Consider the following 14417-nt stretch of genomic DNA (forward strand, 5'->3'; position numbering starts at 1 on the left):
CAACCTATCAGCATCAGTGTGTGTGTGTGTGTGGGTGTGTGTGTGTGTGTGTGTGTGTTGACAAAGTGTGTATGGTGATGTAATTGAGTGTGTATGAGGTATATGATAGGGTAAGTGTGTGAGTACATGAGTGAGAAGGGATGTGTGTGTCAGTGTGAGTGTACAAGTGTGTGAGAGAGTATGTGGAACAGCTTTGAAATTGTAGTTTTTTTTAGAAGATACATTTATGATAAAAATTGAGTCTTGACCAAGAAAAGCATATAAAAACCTAAGAAAACTGTGATAAATAATATGAAATCACACACAAATCAGTAACTTTTTTGTATACAAAACCCATCACATTGGTCATATATTTGAAGAAGGTATTTGCTTTACAATATGAACTGGAACCACAAAATACATAAGAATAAACTTGGAAAGAAATGTTCAAGATCATGTAAAGCAAACTTTAAGATGATTTTGAGGATAATAAATGAATCATTTAACAGATAGATAAATTCTTCAAGGTTTTTATTTTGTTTTGTTGTTTTGTTTGAAGTGCTGGGGATTAAACCCAGGGCTCTGCAAGTGGTAGGCAAGTGTTCAGACCACTGAGCCATGCTCCCAGTCCTGAGATAGATTCTTTTTTAAAAAATGTTTTTAAATGTGGTGTGTCTTTTATTTTTAGTTGGGACATAATTATACATATTTGTGAAGTTTAGTGTGACATTTATTACATATATATTATATGTAATGATCAGATCAGAATAGGTGGCATATCCATCACTTTATATTCAAACATATTCTATTGGGCCAGACATGATAGTGCACACCTGTAATCCCAGAAACTTGGGAGTCTGAGGCAGGAGGATCATGCCAGCCTCAGCAACTTAGCAAGGCCTTGTCTCAAAATAATAAAAAGAGATGGGGATGTGGCTCAGTGGTTAAGCACCCTGGGTTCAATCCTGGTACCCACCCCCCAAAGAATATATTTTTAAAAATTATATTAATATAATTATATAAACTTATTTTTATATACATATAGTTATATTTTAATATAAATATATTTTTTTAAATTGGAAAATGGTAAGAAGACTTGATATTTTCTAAGGTATCAGTTTTCCTTTAGTAGATCTGTACATGTAAATTGATCCCTATACTGATATAAAGGTTTCTTAAATTTTTGATGACCTGACTGGTACTTGCTTTCCTGTGTCTTCAGGGCTGGCCTGTGAGTGCCTTCAGAATCATCCTGCTCACCTGGCCAGGGGCTTCGGCCAACTTCCCTCAGACTTCTCTTTGTGGAAGAGAAACTATCTTCCTCAGCCCATTTAAACTGTGTCACATTGAGAGCCATCTTGGCAAAATTCTTCCATTGTACAGATGAGGAAACTGAGCCAGTGATTCCCTATCCAAGGTCACATGTCTAAAAGTAAACCCTTCCATCACCTCATACTTCCTGCCCTTCAAAGCTGCAGTTGCAATCTCCTCAGGGATATCCCACAGTCACCAGTCACATTCTATAGCTAGAGTCACTAAAGGGCTGGCATCCATCTCCCCATCTCAAGTGAACTGGTGCTTGGAGCTTAATTCCTGTGATCTGACCTAGGAATTCCAGAAAACATGTTAGACTCTTAGATCCCGCCACCTACTTTTAGATTTTGGGTCTTTGTCAGGTACTTCAAAGAACAAAACTGTGACCAGTCTCTTTTCCTACTCGTCAGGTGATTGTGAGGACTATTTTTGACTGTTTAAGTCACAGTGAACTGCCTGGATGAAAGTGTTTCACCCCTAAAAATAAATGTTTTCAAATCCTGGTTTAATAAATGGTGTGAAGCCATTTCCCTAAATCAGCTTAAATTCTCAGTCATCAATTCCAAAATTCATCAGATTTTGGAACATTTTACTGTTTTTTCAGTCTGTGGTATTTCAAACTGTGAATATGTATTTTCTAATCACATTCCTAAGTTCTTGAGGCTGTGGGCTGAAAGATAATGCAAATTATTCAGTCACAGTTGCATTTACTTAAAATTTTTGTTTTAAAGTCTTCAGAAAGAACTCTCTTCAGCCGGGGAGAAACCTGGTGGGCTTGTCATGTGCAGCTCTGCCCCATCACCTCAGTTCACATTCAGTGCCACAGATATGGGGGCTCCAAGGCACAGAAATTAAAGGAGAGTCAAAAGGGAGAAGTTAGTGAGAGGAACCTGATTCACATTTGTTTTAATCTTCTTCCTCACTACGCACATAAAACCAAAGGTAAAACAGAAAGCCTTTGTGATGAGGGTAGGGGTTTCACACCTGAGGTGATGCCCCCTGAGGTGACGGCCAGCCAAAGCTCCCTCACACACACTGAGGTTAGGAATACAGTTCTGCTTACAGGGACCTGATTCCCCATTTGTTTCCTCTGTCCTCAAGCCCTTGATTCACAAATCTGGCTTCCTTTAAGGGCTCTGAGGAGGCACAGGTTACAATGAGGCCACTTTCACCCAGGCTGTTGCTGTGTTTGTGTTTGTGTGACATCCTTGGACTCTGGAGAGGTTCATGGCTTTCACGATATTCTCAAAGGGTCTCCATGGTCTGCCCCAGCAATTTAGAACCTCTCAGAGTGCTGCAGTAGGTGGTTAGCCAGGAAGGAGGGGGAGGTGGGTATTTATCATGCTCAGCAGTCTTTCTTTTTAGAAGTCCATTCTTCTTTCTTTAAGAAGTCCGTTCTCTTCTAAGGCAATTCTTTAAGAAACTAGCCTGGCAAGGTGACATGTTCACACTAGAAAGTGGTGCCATTGACCCTCTTGGCAGTTGGTAGGTGTAGCCAGACCCAACCCAGCTCACTAGTGGGTGAAGGAGTGGGATCCCCTCAGGTGGGCTAAGTGGCAGAGTCCCCATTCCCCAGGTGAAAGGAGGTGCACTGTGATGACTGGCATCCCCCTGCCGGCATCTCCACCACCACCTATTTCCTGCCCCGCAGTGCTGCCAATGTGAAGAAATGGGAGATCGAGCTGCAGACCCTGCGGGAAAGCAATGCTCGGCTGACCACAGCACTGCAGGAGTCAGCAGCCAGCGTGGAACAGTGGAAGAAGCAGTTCTCCATCTGCCGAGATGAGAACGATAGGCTCCGAAACAAGGTGAGCTCCTGGAACAGCAGCCAGCAGGAGTGGGGGTGGGCCACTGTGGTCCTATCTCCTCTCCTCCCTTCTCCTCCCCGGGGCAGGAGAAAGACCTGCTGCCTGATGCCATTGAACATTCTCCATCCCACTGCTTTTCTTAGTAGAAATTTAGGCCATGTAAACTACATTTACCAAATCAAGTTTTATAATTCCTGTCATTAAGGAGAAGATAAATGAACTGGCATTTGCAGCTTTGTCCTATGCCAAGAGTTCCCTCATTTTTGGGCTGGCTGATTGTCACAGTGGTCTTTCCTTAGCACTTCTGTGACTCAATGATCTTCAGTGGAGGAAAGGAAGTCAGAGGATAAGTGAAAAATAGGCCCAGAACATCCTGAGGATCATTGCTCAGTTTCCATTCAAATCATTATTTCTAAAAATGTAAACCTAGGAGGGAGAAAAGGAATATACTGCTTAAAACATGTAACATGGTTGCTGACCACTGCCAGATGCTCTCTATTTTCTAACTTCAATGTCCTGCAATTAGATTTTTTCCAGACTCACCTATAAACTTCCCTGTAATTAATCACTCTCTTTGTGGTATTGCTGAGTTGGTAAAGTGGGTTTGAGGTGACTCCCCAGACTTTCCTGTCCAGGTCTTAAGATTTCTGTGCTGACCACATTATGGTGGTGAGACCATTACCCGCCCCTCTAAACCCCACCCCCATCATGAAGTTTGGAGCTTTGGAGCATGAGCTTTGGAGGCTCCAGGTTTCAGGAGACATGTCACATTTAGATTGGTGTCCACTGTCCCTTGAGCCATTTCTATGACCTGAATGGAGCCGCTATAGACCAGCCCATTGTTTCACTTTTTTCCTTTGGTGCTGATGGCACATAAAGCTGCCTCATGTCATTTTTTATCCCAGAACTGAAAGTGCTGACAGTCGGTTATCCCAGGCCAGCTGCTGACTTTGCATGTTTCTGAACAAAGCTGCCTGGCAGAGCTGCCTGCCAGAGGGATCGATTGCCCTTTCATATTTTCAAGCAAAGAGTTGAATTCCTTGCTTTGATTGGAGTATGAAAACCAAAGACAGTGTGGGGGAGTGGAGGAAGAGCATCATTCTCAGAGGAGTGTGGACTTCCCTAGGTGGGACACATTGGGACCTTGATTTCTAGGCTGGAGGGGGAAGTTGGTAGGATTTCCAGCTACAGTTGCAACCAGAGGTTCAGACTCTGAGGGGTGATGCAGGCCACCTTTCAAGAAGTGTCCTCATGGCAACCGCCCCAGTGCCCTTCATATAAAGACCACTGCTGTCTGTGTGTACACTGAGCAGCTTTTGGGTGGTCTCCAAGAAATACTCAGCATCGAACAGTAATATCTGGGTGTCAGGCCTGCATGAGTAACCTTTTTGAGGAGTTAGGCCTTGAAGTAAGGAAAGATGTAGTTTTAGAACTTCCTATTCAGTCTCAAGGAAGAGGCCCACTGGCCAGGCCCCTTCTGCATTCATACACGAAGGAAGGTCATCTTGATATATAGTGTTTAAAATGTCATCACATCCCATTTGGTGGCCACTGTTCTACAGAGTTGTTAGAGTCTCTGCTCTGCTGGCTTAAATCCTTGAGATGAAATAGAATAATTCAGGACATGATTCAAATGATATAAAAATCATTCTGGGGAGAAGCAGATCAATTTGGAACATCTTGCCTGTGATAGATCCTTAAAACAAACCTAAACTTACTCCCATGTGACCAAGATAGAAAAACAGAAGTCCAGAGCATTCTGCAGTTAGGTTTCATTACTTATTAGCCCTGCAAGTATTAAGTGAGGCATCCTTTACAAGCAGGGGTAGACAGCTCCATGGGGAGCCGCTTGGAGCGTGTTCATAACCACAAAGAAAAAAATATTTTAAGTGGGTTAGTTTATGGTTGATTTTAAAAGAAAGTATAAAAATAGCTAGGCATTATGGTGCATACTTATAATCCCAGCTACTCAGGAGGGAAGAGGACCATAAGTTCAAGATCAGACTTAGTAATTTAGGGAAACCCTGTCCCAAATTTTTAAAAAGGAATAGGGATGTGGCTCAGTGGAGAGCACCTCTGGGTTCAATCCTCAATACAAGAAAGAAAAAAAAGAAAGAAAGAAAGCATAAAAATAGCTTTGACAGTCTCTAATGACTAAACTAGCATTTAATGTGTTTGTTGAAGATTGACGAGTTAGAAGAACAGTGCAGTGAGATAAACAGGGAGAAGGAGAAGAATACTCAGCTGAAGAGAAGAATTGAGGAGCTGGAGTCAGAACTCCGAGAAAAGGAGACGGTGAGTAGTGGATACTCTCTAAACATGGTCCTTGGCATTCTCTGGGCCTTGTGGAGTGACCTCTGTGATCTCAACCCAAGGACATAGCAGGTAGCTTGGGGCATATGACTAAACCTGGCAGCTTTCTGAACACCAGGACAGAGAGCCAGGAGTCACACCTAGGTACAGATACTCCAGAGCAGAGGACAGCCTCATCATTACCCTCTTCAGCCTCCTCATCTAAGAGTGACCTGAACATTTCTCAGAACACTTGGGCACTTCTGTAGATCAAAAGTTGCCATCAAAAGTTGTTCTGCTAAGTTAATGCAGCTAGAACTATCAATCATGTAGTCATTTACATTCTGGGAGGCAAAACATTTAAGTACACTCACATTGAAGACCATGGGCAAGTTATCAAACCTCTTTGGGTCTCAGTTTCACCTTGTACAAAACAGTAAAACATAACAGTACAAAACATAAAAAAATACGTGCCTTTTTATGATGATATTATGGACTTCATATGATCATGAAGAAACACACTTGGCCCTTTGAATCACCTGATAGTTAAGAATAGCATCATCACCACTATTGCTTATGCAGACAGGATGGGCTGCAGAAACAGTATCTATTAGTAAATGCACAGGTTGGTGATTTTCAAGGATACATTTATCTGATTGCTTTCATGTTCTTTTTTGAATTCCTGTATCCTCAAGGAGTTGAAGGATCTCCGAAAACAAAGTGAAATCATACCTCAGCTCATGTCAGAGTGTGAATACGTCTCTGAGAAGTTAGAGGTAAGAGAGGGGCATACCTGCCCTGGCTAAATGAGAAGGCAATTGTCATGTTGCTGGTGTGTCTACTCCCTCTAGCTGTCACATCTAGGATGATAAAGAGGAGTGAGTTTCTATTTGTAAAAAGGTGGTGTAATCACATGCCACCTGGCCTTAAAAGCAACTCAACAGCATTGGTCTTGTGGTTTTTTCGCTTATACAGAGGCATTCTATGTATAACCACAGCATAGGTGGCTAGTTATCTCCCAAAGAAGTTCCTACAAAGCCACAGAGACAATAAAGAGAGGGACAGAAGGGTGGCCTGAGAGTATAGAGTCAGAGTACAAGTCCACATCAGCCACTTCCTAGCCCATGACTTTGGGCACTGACCTTGGTCAGCCCTTCCTCCCTATCCTCAGCTTTCTGATCCATAAAAATGAGGGGTTTTAGGTCCTCCTTCACCTCCAGGGGTCTCCTCACTTAACATACACAAAGAGCGCTTTATTGAGTTACACAGTTCCGGTTCTATATTAGTAAGTAGTTCCTGGGCACATACATGTTCAAGAAAGTCCCAGTTTACTCCCATGAAATAAAGCTGTTATTTGTCATGAAGAGTACAAGGCTTAAGGCTCATTTAACAACTCATAGCCCTCCTGTCTTTGGGAACTGTATCTGATTTACCTAAATTGGATTGTGGGCCCAGCTCTGCAGAAATCTCCATGGTGATGGTATCAGGATGCATAGACTGCCTGTCCCCGAGCCACTGGTATGGCCAGTCCTCCTTAGCCAAGGGCCTGGGACTTGAGGAGCCCTCTCAGGGAAACAAGCCACTTTTCCATTTATTCTGTTTCTTTCTCTCTCAGAGTGGAACTGAAAAGTGACCTCTGCTGGCCACTCTGGGAGGGGTTGAAAATGCCATACCAGGATTTCAAGCCATTCCTGCTGGGCCCTTTGTGAAGGCCCCCCTCAGGCAGTTCTCTGCATTCTACAATCTGGGTTAGAACTTGGGTTTTAAGGCCAAATGTTGGTCCAGGGAACAGGCAGGAAGGAGGGGCTGAAACACCCACTGCCACCTTTCTGACATCATGATTACAGGCTTGTGTATTGAAGGGCATAACTTGTCTCTAGTGTCTTTGACCCTGGCCCAAGCCCATGGATCTGATGGAGAATGATTGGTTCAGCTGTAGCAGGCTTTGTGGATGGTTCCCATCACTCTTTTCCAGACCCTTCTCCCTTCTGTTTTGTCAGGCGGCAGAGAGAGACAATCAAAACCTGGAAGACAAAGTGCGATCTCTAAAGACCGACATTGAGGAAAGTAAATACCGACAGCGTCATCTGAAGGTAGAGTTGAAGAGCTTCCTGGAGGTGCTGGATGGGAAGATTGATGACCTCCATGACTTCCGCCGAGGCCTCTCCAAGTTGGGTACAGACAACTAGGGCCGGGCACAGACCTGGGCCCTGGATCGTGAGTCCCACGTGTGTGTGTGTGTGATGAAATAGGACTAGGATGTTCTCCTGTTAGCATTGCTTCTGTAAATGCAGGCGCAATTTGTCTTGTTTCCAAACCAGTTGTGCCGTCCACTCACTCCTCTCCAGAATAGAAATCTCTTACTCCTCTGGCCTCACGAGGTTGTGGACAATTGGAAGATTCTGACTCAGGAATCCAGAACTAGGTCTACCTAAAATGTTTACGCAGTCAGGGCAGGGATGTTTATATCTTTCTTAAGGGCTGTTGCAACCATATGAACCGAAAAACAAGGTAATTTTCTAATTCAAGTATCAGTGTCCCCTTTACAACAGGCCTTTTTGCTCCTTTTATTGAATAGCATTTGGAGTACATGATTGTCCACCAGGCTCCAGTCCATGGGGCAAGGAGGGAGTAACGTCTCTCACAGTAAACATTGAGTCATTTTCAAGCAACCATTTAGTGTGGTGAATTATCTGGAGAAAGAAAGCAAGTTTCTGGGTGAATTTTCTGATTTGGGAATCACTTATATCCACTATATCCCATCCTCCCTCAGTTTGTATGGTTGCGACAATATTCCTTTCGTTGGTTTTAATTTCTGAGCAGATGCTTGTGCTGTGGGAACAGCACATGGTGAGGGCGCCAAGCACACAGTGCCTGGCACAATGTAGGTGCTTAATAAATATTGTTCAATTAAACATTTATTAAACAGAATTTAGTGTTTTAATCAAACCCCACAAGTAGAGTCCAGACCTCTGTTGAATGATACACCATCTTTTTTTTTTGTGCTGGGTAGTTATCAGGAATGAATACTACTGTCATCAAACCTGAGGCTCAGGTGGCCCTGGGGCAGGGAGGGTGGCAGCAGAAGCATCAGGGGCTGATCTGAGACCCCCTGAGAGCCCAGCCATGGTGCTCTGCCCCTGGCACCATCACCTTCTTCAGGCATGGCATCCTGGAGCCTGAGGATTCCAGAACACTAGCTGGCCATGGTAGGGGCTATCCAGGGTTTCAGAACTAGGGTGTGATCCTATGGTAGGTTTGGATAATTGAGAAAGAAATCATCCAACCCCATGATGGTGACAGAGTCCTGCTCAGAGGGTGGCCTTGGCCTTAGTACCAAAAAACTCTGCCCAGATTCACCTCTTGCCTCAGTTCCTGCTAAGGAAGGGCCTGGAGCCATAAACCTTTCCTCTGATACAGAGCTTCTCAGTGGGGCCAGTGACCACTTCAATGCCATTAGCATCCTTCATTATGAAAGATCACCTGTGTATGGCAAGATAAGTCCCCAGTCCTATATGTTTTTTAGAACATATAGGCAGAAGAGACTCTGGTGTCACCTTACCTCTCTAGAACTACCTAAGAGAATTTGTTCCTCTAGAAATGTTTTCTCATAGAGAAATTCTTCCTGTCAAATTTGAATTAATGAGAAAACAGCCTGAGGAGGGGGTAGGGTCCACATAGACATGACCAAAGCCCAAGGTGAGTTAGAGTCTGCTACTCCCCTTCCCCTAGCTGAGGCATCTCTGAGCAGGGAATTTTTGCCTGGGATAGGAAAAGAAAGAAGTCTGTTGATTTGGAGCACCAAGGTACATTAGGGGAGACCCCCACAGGCTAAGTGGGGGTCTTAAATACACAAGGCTCTTAGGTCACCCCTGCTGTGATTCAGGCAAGGGATCTGCTGGCCCTCTCCTCTCCTCAGAGCTCTAGATGGCTCTCAGGACAGTCAGTAGCAGCTCCCGACTGGCTGTGCCAGGAGACCAGAAAGCTGGGCTGGCCATGACATGGTCCTGGAATCCAGAAGTGGGTAAAACAGATTCTTCCCAGGCCAGCCTGGTCCTCCTACCAGCAACCTGGGCAAATGTCTTCCCAGGAGCAGTAGACACTGGAATCGCAAACACCCTTCACTGGAATCTTCAGATGACCACCACCTGTGCCCACAGGCAATTTATTAATCCAAAGCAGTGACTTTAAAAAATGTTGGAAGCCATCACACAGTGGGGTTGAGGTACTTGATGCCCATTTATCAAACTACTAAAGAGTTTGGCCACCATCTTGTAGCTAATAGGTGAGGAGCCTAGTTTCCCTGAACTATTGGGGCTTATCCAGCCTTAGAACTGCTGCAGCCCAGGAGCTCACAGTGTTAGGGGGTCCTTTAAAGTAAGAGTTGGTTCTGCAGTGAAAGCACAAAACTTGACATAAGCCCTTTTCATCCCTTCAACTTTCCTCGAAAGCCCATAGAATTTCTTTACTTTCTTTTTATTTTCTCTTTTGGTGTGGGTGTGGGTGGGGTGGGGGGTGGTACTGGGGATTAAACCCAGGGGCTCTGTAACACTGAGCTACATCCCCAGCCCTTGTTGTTTATTTTGAGATAGGGCTGGCTAAGTTGCCAAGTCTGGCCTCAGACTTGTGATCCGCCTGCCTTAGCCTCCCAAGGGATTACAGCCATACACCACCACACAAGATTTCATTTACTTTCTTTAAAAAAGAATGGTTCAGGAACAGCCTGGATAGTGAGTCAAGGGATTGGTCTTGTTGGACAGCCTTTGACACTGTGAACAGGGGACTCAGTACAATGAAAATGACCCACTGGATTTGTCCCCACTTTCAGTTGAGTTGGTATAATGTGCCCTCATTATGATGTCCAGCCCAGTCACTAGACTATTGTCATGGCTGTAAGCCGCGTAAGCTTTTCTCTCATAGCCTTTGGAGCCACATTGTGCTGCTCTCCTGGTTTTGACATCTCCAAGACTGGCTTTCTTCACCTTGATTAGCTTTCTTTCTGCATTCATGAAACCTGGGCCTAAAAAGATGCCAAGTAAAACTTTAACCATGTTGATCTTTAAAATAAACTTTGCTTTCTAGTCAAAATCCAGCTGGATGCATTTCCTAGATGGGATGGGAAAGAGAGAGGATGTCTTCTGGGTGCCCAGGGATTGTAAGCCCACTAGAGTGGCAGGTTGGGAAAGCACAGCCAGGCCTCTAGGGGAAGAGAGCCTGAATTCACTCAGGACATCTGTGTGCTCCATCAATTCCATCTTCCCTGCATGCCATCGCTTTAGATCTCAGATAAGACAACTGGGCAGAGATCGTTGCCTGCATTTTGCAGACGTCAAGTAGGGACAGTGACATGCCCAGGGTTACCCAGCTGTGATCAGCAACATGGGCTCTGCATCCAGATCTCCTGGATTTTGGTCCACTATTTTTCCATGAGTCATGTCACTATTGTCCCTTTGGTGACCCATGGGTGCAAAGAGGGAAAAACTCTCTTGTATCCTCATAAGAGCACATTGTAGTTATATTATCTTAATTCATGTCCACAGCAAAGGACAATTTACAAGGAGTGAATCAAAATTTCATTTATGTTCATTACAGATAATAAGTTCCATTTTTGAATGATTCTGTCTTTTTAAGGGTCTTTTTAAGAGAGTATCAGTTATAATCATGTCCCTGCCCTAAGAGGCCAGTTAACCCAGACTTGTCTTGAGTTCTTTATGGATGGCTTTCATTGAAGCAGGGTAGTCTGTTTAAAACAGGTGGAAGGCCCTGAGATTACAGAGACATAAATAGCATTCTAGTATGGGGTCACCTGTCCAGGAGATTAGCCAGTGCTCGGAAGGGAGCAGACTTGTTCAGTGCTGGAGCCAGTCACATGGAGTCTGAGCAATATCCAGAAAGACTATTCTCAGGGGGCAGCTGGTCTCCACCCTGCAGGCTCCATGAGCACAGCTTCATGAAGGTGGTTGGTAGGAGTCTGACTTGTATATACCGTGTTTGATATGAAACACCAAATAAATGCAGTTAATGTGCTGCCCAGAACAATCATGGTCTGCCACTTTAAAAGAGTTCTTTTTCTGTAGACAAGCCTCCTTTTCTGTAGATCCAGGAGCAGTTTTGGACAAGAGCCAAACACAGGGCATGCCAGGGACCATATTGTGGGACCTTCCGTGTGGCCAGGTGTACTCTTGGGAAAAAAGCAGCCACAATATGACTTGGTGTAGTATTTCAAAGATGCTGCCCTTTAAGAAGGAGCCAGTTTTACTCTGTTAATAACAGAAAGTGAGTTGTTCGTGCCATTCATCCTTGTAGAAATTAAAATTCTATTCACTGGAAACATGACAGGATTTTGAAGCATTTGGAATATAAACTGGAAGCATAAAAATTGGTGTCCATATATTTTTAAAGTATATGCATGGTTTAAACAGACCCAAATTTCCGAGTAAATAGCTTTGCCAAAGAAAAATAGCATATACTTTGGGAATAGTGGGGGTGATGGCGTGGAGAGGAATTCTGTAGAGAAATATGTTATTTACATGCCTTTACCATACACCTATCCCAAGAATACGGTGCCTCTTTAAAAGGGCCTAGCAAGAAAATGTTAAGAAATTTGAGCTGGATGGAATGTTGTAGTGAGCTTATGACTGTGTGTGTGTTGGGGAAGAAGCAGCAAGGGGAAGTAGGAAAAACAATAAGGAAGAGTTTTCAATAAAAAATATGTATACTTAAGAGGAGTCTTTATTTGAATATTTCTAGTGGTGGTGTTGTATGTTCTGGAATCCGTTTACCTGGAGTCTGTGGGTCTTTTGTTTTGAGTACAATTGTATGGTGCCCTACTCTACACATACAATTGTATGGTGCAGAGCTTGCTGCAGGGTGGTCTCCTGGGCCACAGGGATCCCTGACACACCTGGCAGGAGCCCAGAGCAACCATGATGGAGTCCAAACTCTTGTACATTTTGGCAGATGATTGGTAGGATTCATGATATGCAGCTGTGGGAGATGTGTTTCTGTGTTTACCCTCTTGTACCACTCCCAATAGGAAGCCCTGACTTTAGACCAGTTGTTGTAATCGTGTCCCATGATGTGAAAGGCAAGAAGACATATCTTATATCAAATATAAGAGTTTAGTAATAAGAAATAGGGTAGATAAGTGGACCCTCCCAAGAATACCTTTCTTTTTTCCTTTTTAAACAATTTTTAGGTACATAGGTAAAATATACTTTTTAAAAAAAAGAAATTTAAGTGAAAAGAAAAAAACCCACCTTTATTGCACTGATTATAACCACTGTTAACATTTGATATATATCTGTTCAGACTTTTTTTCTATGTGTCTGTATTTGATTAATTACTTTTTCCATGAAATATAATCATGTTATACATAATTTCTGTTATTTGCTTTTTCTCTACATTGTAAATATATTTCTATCTCAGTACATATGTAATCAAATGCTTTTTAACATCTACACAAGTTATACTTAAGGCTGTTTCCAATTTTTTACAGTTTAGTCAAGGACATGATGAAATTCTTCTGACATCTTTGTTAAACTTCTCAATATTTAGTTAGGATAATTTTCCAAAATTGGACTTGTTGGCTCAAAAATGTGCTTCCTCAAATCTGGCTTCTTTCCTTCCTGGGCATACAGGAGACTAATTCTCCAGCCCCCTTCCTAGTTGTCCAGGGTTCTGTGACTAACTCCAGCCGATGAAATGTAAGCAGAAGATACATATGAAAATCTAGGCTCAGACCGTGACATGCTCATGTGCAGTGCTCCAATGTCTGTGTTGTCCTGCCTCAGCAAATGATGATGTCCCCTGGTAGAGCCTCTGTTATCCTAGGTCCCTGAGTGACTAAGCAGGTCACTTCCTGCTTTTCCCTCACCCCCACCCACCAACCTGCATGGACATGTAACATGAATAAAGAATAAATCTTAAATCTTACACTGGGATTTCAGGGTTAATTTGTTACTACAGCATAACATATCCTGTTCTGGATGATAATTTAAAAGACATGTACATTTTTAAAACTTTTAATAAATATTACCTCAAATTGCCTCTCAAAGGTGGCCCCAAATTATACTTCCACCAGCAGTATGAGAATGTCTTAATCCCTTTTCAACACTGTTAGCATGGGGGCTGGGAGATAAATAAAGTTTTTGATTAAAATATGACCCTCATTAGCAAAATATATACATATGTATATATGTATATTTGTATATATACCTATATTCATATCCTCTGGCCAGTCTTGTCATAGGCATCTAGTAGTTTCATTGATTACTGAGAGATTTTTTAAATAAGATTTGTAAAACAATTTAAGTGATATATATGGCTTTTAAAAAATGTTCAGGTACTTACAAAAAGCTTTTTAGTCAAATATTTTCCTTTTCAGTTGCTGTCTTTGCTTCATGCTTATGAACGTCTTTCCTGGTCTAATTTCAAGATTATATTGTCATCAATATTTTGTTCTTGTACATTTATCATTTCTTTTTAATCAGTTAAACCTCTGATCTATTTGAAATTTATTTTATAAATTGTCTCAGCACTGTTTATTGGGAAATCTATCATTTCTCTATTGCTATCAAATCCCATTTTTACCATGTACTCAGACCTTTTGTTGGGTGCCTAAGATACGCATTCTACCCTAAAATGTGCTTCTGAGCTTGCCCCTGTGGTCCTTTATCCACCTGTACACTCTAACACTGGTACCACACTGTTTTGATCACCATAATCTTAAACTAAATGTCCTCATTAGTTAAGCTTTGAAAAAAAAATTCCCAGTCCATTTTGCATAGTAATATTTCCCAAAGAAATTTGGGATCATTTTGTAACTTAGAAGAGTTAGAAATTAGATTATGTAAAATTTATATATATCCATAGAACTAATATCTTTTATATTTTCTTTTTCACTGAATTTATATTGTTTAATTTTACATCTTTCAGTCTATTTTTTCTAGTAAAGGTAATTTTTGTAATGGTGGATACTATTGTCAGTTTGTCCCATTGTATTTTCCATCTGCTTATTATTAG

General features: G+C 42.4%; 1 protein-coding gene across 9 annotated transcripts in view; it reads left to right on the plus strand.

Moving 5' to 3' along the window:
• Homer2 (homer scaffold protein 2) overlaps positions 1 to 13573 on the plus strand; it is a 133551-nt gene extending 119978 nt beyond the window's left edge. For all 9 annotated transcript variants that reach the window (XM_021722941.3, XM_021722940.3, XM_078051107.1 and 6 more), the window contains 4 exons: positions 2945 to 3101; positions 5286 to 5396; positions 6089 to 6169; positions 7394 to 13573. In XM_021722941.3, the coding sequence (XP_021578616.1) occupies positions 2945 to 3101; positions 5286 to 5396; positions 6089 to 6169; positions 7394 to 7582 (538 nt within the window). In that variant the 3' untranslated portion in view covers positions 7583 to 13573. The remainder of the gene's footprint in view (positions 1 to 2944; positions 3102 to 5285; positions 5397 to 6088; positions 6170 to 7393) is intronic.
• The last annotated feature ends 844 nt before the right edge of the window (positions 13574 to 14417 follow it).

The sequence above is a fragment of the Ictidomys tridecemlineatus genome, chromosome 5 (assembly GCF_052094955.1).
Source record: "Ictidomys tridecemlineatus isolate mIctTri1 chromosome 5, mIctTri1.hap1, whole genome shotgun sequence".
Classification (NCBI taxonomy): Eukaryota; Metazoa; Chordata; class Mammalia; order Rodentia; family Sciuridae; genus Ictidomys; species Ictidomys tridecemlineatus.